This window comes from Rhinoraja longicauda, chromosome 1, assembly GCF_053455715.1.
Source record: "Rhinoraja longicauda isolate Sanriku21f chromosome 1, sRhiLon1.1, whole genome shotgun sequence".
Classification (NCBI taxonomy): Eukaryota; Metazoa; Chordata; class Chondrichthyes; order Rajiformes; family Arhynchobatidae; genus Rhinoraja; species Rhinoraja longicauda.
Window position 1 is genome coordinate 108074184 of NC_135953.1, and position 7862 is coordinate 108082045.

Below are 7862 nucleotides of genomic sequence, written 5' to 3' on the forward strand. Positions count from 1 at the left end.
AGTGATAACATAAAGCATTTGCTATTTTGTTAACTTTAATCCGCATGTGCATATAATAGCTCAAAATAGACAATCATTATGTATCTTATTGCAACAGGCCACAGAAATGTAGACAAATAAATGATACAATAAATTAAACTGGTAGGTATTAAAAATGAATTTGCGATCCTAACAGAACTGCCTGTTACTGACACAGGATTACATGGATTATATGATTCAGAAACAGGCTATTGAGCACAGGCAGAACAAACTGGCATCTATGAATACTGAAGTCTTCTCCTGTGTCTCTTATGTCTGTCTACAAGTACAATACTTTGTTCCTTTCTCTCACATACTCTTGTCCTGCTTCTCCTGAAATACATTTATATTAATCATGAGAGTTTGATATTCTCACCGAATTTTGAATAACAACATTTATTTTGAATTCTCGCTTAGTTTTCTTGGTACCTATCTTTTAATGATGGTCTCTAGTTGTGCTTGTCCCCAATTATCCTTTTGATTTAATTGAAATTTAACACACATGAGTATTGGTAAAAAAAAAAGAGATGGAGCTTCGAGTTTGTTATCAAATGCACAAGTATGGTGAGATGTAGGTACAATGAAAATCTTGCTTGCAGTAGCATCACAGACACATAGACACAGGCAACACACAAAACTAAATTGAACATAAGTTAGACATACATTCTACAAGGGAGGTAAAATAAAAAAACTGTGCAAAAAATACTTTAGTGCAAAAACATAATTACAACAACAAAAAACCAAAACCTGTCCATCATAGTGCAAGAGGTGGTCCATAGAGGTTGGGATCCTGAACAAGGGTCCCGATCGAAATATTGCCTATACATATTCTTCAGGAATACTGCCGGAGGCGAGTTATGCCAGCATTTGTGACCTTTTTTGTAAACCAGCACCTGCAGTTCCTTGTTTCTCCAAATGGTGCATAGTGTAGCATTACCGAGGTAAGATTTAAGATGTGCAGGTCAGTTGAAGAACCTAATAGTTGTAGAAAACTAACTGTTTCTGAAACTGGTGGTCTGGGACTTCTTGTACCGACACAGCGAGAAGAAGGAATGGTCTGGATCCTAGATGATAGATGTCAGACTTTTGAGGCTTTATGTAGATGCTTTTGATGGTTTGGAGGTTTGTACCTATGATGGACCAGGCTGAGTCCACCACTCACTGCACGATCTTGTATTCCTGTGCATTGGAATTGTCACACCAGGGGATGGCATATCCAGTCAGAATACTTTCTTCAGTGCACATGTAGGAGTTTGTTAGAGTGTTTGGTCACATGCCAAATCTCTTTAAACTTCGAGAAAGTAGATGCACACCTTCATTATTACATCAGTGTGAGGGGCCAGGACAAGGCGTCAGAGATGTCAACACCCAATTATTTGAAGTTGCTAACTCTCTCCACCACCAACCCACTGATGGAAACTGCCATGTGATCTCCCGACTTCCCCTTTCTAAAGTCAATGATGAGTTCTTTGGTTTTGTTGACGTTGAGTGAGAGGTTGTTGTTGTGGCACCACTCAACCCAACAGTTCCATTTCCCTCCTGTATGCTGACTCATCACCACAAAACCTTTGCCAACAATAATGGTATTGAATTTGTAGATGGCATTGGATCTGTGCTTAGCCACACAATCACGGGTATAAAGAGAGGAGAGCAATGGGTATACACACAACCTTGAGGTGCATCTATGTTAATGGTCTGTGAGGAAGAGATGCTGTTACCAATCTGCACTGGTTGAGATCTGCTGATTAGGAAGTCAAGGATTCAGTTGCAAAGGGAGGTACAGAGTCACAAGACCTGAATCTTGGCGATAGGTTTGGAGTGGATTATAATGTTGAATGCTGAACAGCAGTTAATGAACAGCAGCTTGATGTATGCATTCCTGTTATCCAGATGTTCCAGAGCAAAGTGGAGAGCCAGTGAGAGAGCATCTACTGTTTACTTCTTGTAGCGATAGGGAAATTGAAAATGATCCAGGTCATTTCTGAGGCAGGAGTAAATTCAGGACATAACGAACCTCTCAATGCACCTCATTATTGTGTATGTAAGTGCTACCGGATGGTGGTCATCGAGACAGATCATTTCTTCTTGGGCACGGGTCAAATAGATACACAAGAAAAGCATGATATGATATTCAATAAAGTTTTTTAAAGTTGCTCACTGCAAAGATAACTTTCCACATTACTACCACAATACTTTACTTTTTTTTTTCCTAACTTCTGACTAAATATATTTGGCACAAATTACATTCATATTGGAAAAATATTGTATAGAAACTTTCTCAACTGTTTAATAAGTTACTCCAGTGAGTCACTAAATTATATAAAAAGGTTCCAGCCTTCATCTGCAGCAAATTAGCTGAGCTGGGTTGGATAATAGCATGGCTTTACAAGGCAGAGGTCTGGACTTGCTGAGCACAATTTCATAATAGAAATGGAAAAACTCAATTTGAAGAGATTACCTGAGATGCCTACTGATCAAGCATGAAAGTATTGCCAAGCAAGTGCCATAAAATGGCCATCTGTAGTGATTTCATGGTGTGGATGACAGCAGCTATGCACTACAGATTTAAGAGGTCCTATGGAAGTAAAATGGCAATGAAAACTTCTGTTTCTTGCTTAATACCATTGCCCAATTAAAACACAAGAAAAATTGGCATCAAATGGAAGAAATTTGATGATATCTGAAAACTAATTTTCTCTTAATGTTGTTTGCTCTAGATTAAGCCTTCTCCTTTCAAATGATCACTAACTATATATCAATTTGTGGATTTTAAAGGACTGCCTGTAAATGATTTCCTTACACTTTCTTATCCCACTATCCCCTGATTCTAAATTGTAGAACCCAGACTTGATTGTGCAACTTTTCTCCTATGTCTAAATCTAAGATGCATTTCTAGGAATAAATGGGGCATGGTAAATAGTCATGTGTAGTTAACAAGCAGTTGAGAGAAAACGAAAGGATAAACAAAATAAAGGCACAAGAACCTGCAGATGCAGGAATCTGCAGCAAAAACAAAACAAAAATGCTGGAGCAACTCAGAGGGTCAGGCAGCATCTGTGGAGGAATGTACAGGCAATGATTCTGGTTGGGATCCTTCTTCAGACTGATAGGAGTTGGGGGGGGGGGGAGAGAGGTGGTAAAGAAAGGAGTTTGTACGTTCTCCCCGTGACCTGCGTGGGGTTCCTCCGAGATCTTCGGTTTCCACCCACACTCCAAAGACGTACAGGTATGTAGGTTAATTGGCTGGGTAAATGTAAAAATTTTCCCTAGTGGGTGTAGGATAGTGTTAATGTACGGGGATCGCTGGGCGGCACGGACTTGGAGGGCCGAAAAGGCCTGTTTCCGGCTGTATATATATGATATGATATGAAAGCCTGGCAAGTTAGGAGGGGGGAAATGTCAAGTGGGTGGAGGGATTAATGAGTGGAGTAAGGGAAAAAGGCTAAAGGTGAAAAGAAGACATAAGGAGTGTCAGATCAGGAGAGAGGAGGCGTGAAATGTAAAGGCTGAGGCAAGGAAGGGGACAGGGGGAGGACAAGTTAAAGGCAGATTTACCTCGATAAATCTCGGCATGTCACACTTCAGGCAGGTTAGGTTGTTCCTGCAAAGATCAAGGGACCTGTCACTGCACCAGACCTCAGTCCGCCTTCCACCATCGCCTTCCTCATGATCCAAAGTCGGGGTGCAGCGGTGTCGAGATTTAGGGGAACACGTCGCCGAAGAATCGGGGAGCATCGAGCTGAACTCCATAGGAATTCAAGCTACCGCACGGACAGCGGTACCAAAGCAACCGGCCAAGTTGCACCAAGTGTCCTGGCGCTGTGCCATGCAGGGTTGTCTCAGCCTGAGACACAACCCGAGCTGAGCGACACAACCCGAGCACTAGTTAAAGTAATCCCCATCCCAGACCCGAGGAAATGAGCGTCCAGTGGGCCAATGTTAAATGATACTTTCAATCCAGTTAGGGGTGTGGGTCGGTTGTACTTCCCGACAGCAATGCTGGGGTGTTTGCTCAGGTTCACCGCAGAGCAGCAGCGACGCCGCTGTAACCATGGAGATTTTTGTAACGTTTGGTCGTTGTCACAGTTCCCAGGCGGACTTGAGGCCGCGTTGTATCACAGAGGCAGGCGAGCAGCGGAGAGGGAGGGCGAGTGGCCGACCGCTCTTTTATTTATTTTTTAATCAAAAATATTTATTCAAATATTCAAATAATATATACAATACAATAAAACCAAAAACAGAACCCACCACCAGAATACACTATACAAACAAATATACCAATTGAAACTATTATACAACAAGTCCACCCCCAATTCCAACACCACAGTTGCGGGCAAAGACTTGGCAGATACCGAAGCCGGGCTCTGAGCACCCAGCCTTCAGGCAGCGCCTCCAACACAGTGTGGTGTCCCCCCTCGAACACAAACACCCAGCCACTGAGTAAGAAAGAATAAGAGATTTCACTTTCCAAATGAAACATGCGGCAGAAGTTTGAAAAGTAAAATAAGATCTTCAGATAGTGATAATTTTAGGGGGAAAAAATAAGGAATGTTGGGGAAACTCAGCATATGTTGGCGAGAGAAACACATTTAACATTTACAGTGAAATGAACACGTGAAGATAAACGGAATCACTCGATTATTGTGTGCAGTTCTGGAAGGTTACAATGGAGGCTTCCAAGAGAGGGTGCAGAAGAGGTTTACCAGGATGTCGCCTGGATTAGAGAGAGTTAGCTAAAAGGCGTGGTTGGACGAACTTGGATCGTTTTCTTTAGAACTTCGGAGGTTGAGGGGTTACCTGATGGAAGTATATAAAATTGTGCGAGGCATCGATATAATGGATAGTCAGAGTCTTTTTGTTTACCGGGGTGCAAATGTCAAATACTAAAGGGATTTAATGCGAGAGGGGAAAAGTTTAAAGGAGGTAATAATTTACACAAAGAGTGGTAGTTTCCTGGAATGTGCTGCCGAGGGAGGTGGTGGAGGCAGCTATTATAGCAAGATTTAAAAGGCTTTGGCACAGGTTCGTGAACAGACAGCAAATAGCCCATGTGTAGGTAGATGGCATTAGTTTAATTTTAAATGATGGTTGGCAAAGACATTGAGAGGCTAATGGTCTGTTCCTGTGCTACACTGTTCTATGTTCTATGTAAAATATTGAAGAAAAAACAAAAATAAAGTCAGGCAGCATCTGTGGAAAGAGAAGCAGTTAATGTTTCAGGTGTAGGAAGGAACTTCAGATGCTGTTTATACACCAAAGATAGACTCCAAATGCTGGAGTACCTCAGCGGGACAGGCAGCATCTCTGGAGAGAAGGAGTGAGTAATGTTTCGGGTCAAGAACCTTCCTCAGACCGAGAGTCAGGGGAGAGGGAGTCTAGAAATATGGAAGGGCAAGGTGTGAACATGACAAATCAAAGCAGACATTGTTAAGGAAATGTAGAATGATACATTGTTAGCTGAGGGCAAGGTGACAAGGAGGCATACAATCAGTAAAATTAATCAGGATTACAATCAGTAAAATTAATCAAAATGAGTCAGAGAACTGGGAGGGAGAGGGATGGAGAGACAAGGAAAGCAAGGATTACTTGAAGTGAGAGAAATCAAGATTAGTACCACTGGGTTGTAAGCTGCCCAAGCGAAATATGAGATGCTGTTCCTCTGATTTGCGTTGGGCCTGAATGGAGGAGGCCCAGGCCAGAAAAGTCAGCGTGAGAATGGGAGGGGGAGTTAAAGTGTTTAGCAACTGGGAGATTGCATAAGCTTAGGCCGACTGAGCGGAGGTATTCAGCAAAATGTTTCAGGTGATTGGTGATTTACATCCACCAATTCAAAACTGTGAAAGAAATCTGAGATGTTTTTCATTCATTTTTAAGATCTGATTGTTGAGTCAGATGTATTGTTGAGTTGTATTTGCCTGCATGACAGTGGTTAATCAGTTTCTTAATAGTTGCAATCCATCTGGTGAAAGTATTCCACAATGATTAGTTTAGTTTTAGTTTAAAGATATGGCATGGAAACAGACCCTTTGGCCCAGTCTACACCAACGATCCATCACCCGTTCACACTAGTTCTATGTTATCCCACTTTCGCATCCACTCTCAGCAGACGAGTGGCAATTTACAGAGGCCAATTAACGTACAAACCTACACGAATTTTGATGTGGGAGAAAACTGGAACACCCGGAGGAAATCCACGCGGTTACAGGGAGATGTGCAAACTCCACGCAGAGAGCACCTGAGGTCTGGGACGAACCTGAGTCTTTTAGTACTATAAGGAAGCAGTTATACCAGCTGCACCACTGTACCACTCTTGATTCAATTGGGAACTCCAGAGTTTAGGCCCACTGACCCATGAAGGACAGGTGATATATTTCCAAATCAGGATGATGTGTGACCTGAAGATGCTGGTGTTACCATGCACCATCTGCACTGGTCCTTTGGCAAGTATTGTTGATATAGTTTAGATGATTTATGTGCAGTACTTTGTAAATATATAAATACCAGGCATTTATCATCTGGCAATTTTATGAGGAATGAATATTTTGGTTGAACAATTGGGTACTAGTAAAGTGAAGTTCTTTGTCCTGGATGGTGATGTGCTTCTGGAGAGTTGTTGAAGCTGCAATCTTCCAAACCAGTGGAACATTTTCCTACTCCTGCTCTTAATGTGCTTTGCCGATGGTGGTAAGGCTTAGTGGATCGAGCAGCAACTGTTGGGGTAAAGTTATTATTGTAGTTTCAGATTGAGATCCTGCATCAGGACTGAATGTGGAGAGGTGTTGCTCCAGATTCCAGCAATCCGCTGTCTCTTGTATTGTCAAAGATAGTTGGTTGGAGTTAGTAATTGACTGGCAGTTTTGTGACACAGATATTACTTGTCTGATGGAAACTGGTACATTTGCTGAGGAATTGCAAATGAACATTGCGGAATCATCAATGAACATCGCCATTAACGCTTCATTGATAATGTCAATAATAATTCACATCATAGATAAAACAGCTAAAGATGGTTGAGCCTGCTAAAGAGGGCATATGGTCAGCTTGCTTTCATAGTTTGGGGCATTGAGTATAAAAGTCAGAAGTCATGATGCAGCTTTATAAGACTTTGGTTAGGCTGCATTTGGAGTACAGCATGCAGTTGTAGTCGCCGGAAGGATGTGAAGGCTTTTTGGAAAGGGTGCACAAGAAATGTACCAGAAGGCAGCATGGATTAGGGGATATTAGCTAGAGGGACAGGTTGGACAGACTTGGGTTGTTTTCTCTAGCATGCTGCAGGTTGCAGTTAGACCTGATGGAAGTGCATAAAATTATGAGAGACAGTCAGAATATTTTTCCCAGGATGAAAAATCAAATACATAGCTTAGTGAGAGGAGCAAAGTTTAAAGGAGATGTGCTGGGCACGTTTTTACGTAGAGGGTGGTGAGTGCCTGGAATGCACTGCCAGGGGAGGCGGTTGAGGCAGATACAATAGTGGTGCTTCAGAGACATTTGGATCCGGTTAATATAGGCATATTGATATGCAGGGAATGGAGGAATATGGGTTATGTGCAGGCAGATAAGGGCTGGTCTTGGCATCGTACAGCACTGACATTGTGGGGTGAAGGGCCTCCTCTGGTGCTGTATGTTCTATTGCCTGAGCAACTCCTGCATTGATGTCTTAGGTCTAGGGTGATTGCACATCATGAAATACTGATAAAAGCAGATTTATTAATAGTTTTGAAAAGACATTTGTATATCATGTTGAAAATAAAAGCACATGGATATGAAAAAATAGTGTGTGGAGTGAAATTGTTTTAATAGACATTCAAAAAGCAATCATTTCCACAAAGGGCCAATAATCTCCT

The 7862-nt window shown here is 42.0% G+C and overlaps 1 protein-coding gene across 2 annotated transcripts in view; it reads right to left on the reverse strand.

The window, feature by feature from the left end:
- LOC144600259 (uncharacterized) overlaps positions 1-4040 on the reverse strand; it is a 31144-nt gene extending 27104 nt beyond the window's left edge. For both annotated transcript variants that reach the window (XM_078411843.1, XM_078411836.1), the window contains exon 1: positions 3574-4040. In XM_078411843.1, coding sequence (XP_078267969.1) covers positions 3574-3768 — 195 coding nt within the window. In that variant the 5' untranslated portion in view covers positions 3769-4040. The remainder of the gene's footprint in view (positions 1-3573) is intronic.
- Between the last annotated feature and the right edge of the window lie 3822 nt (positions 4041-7862).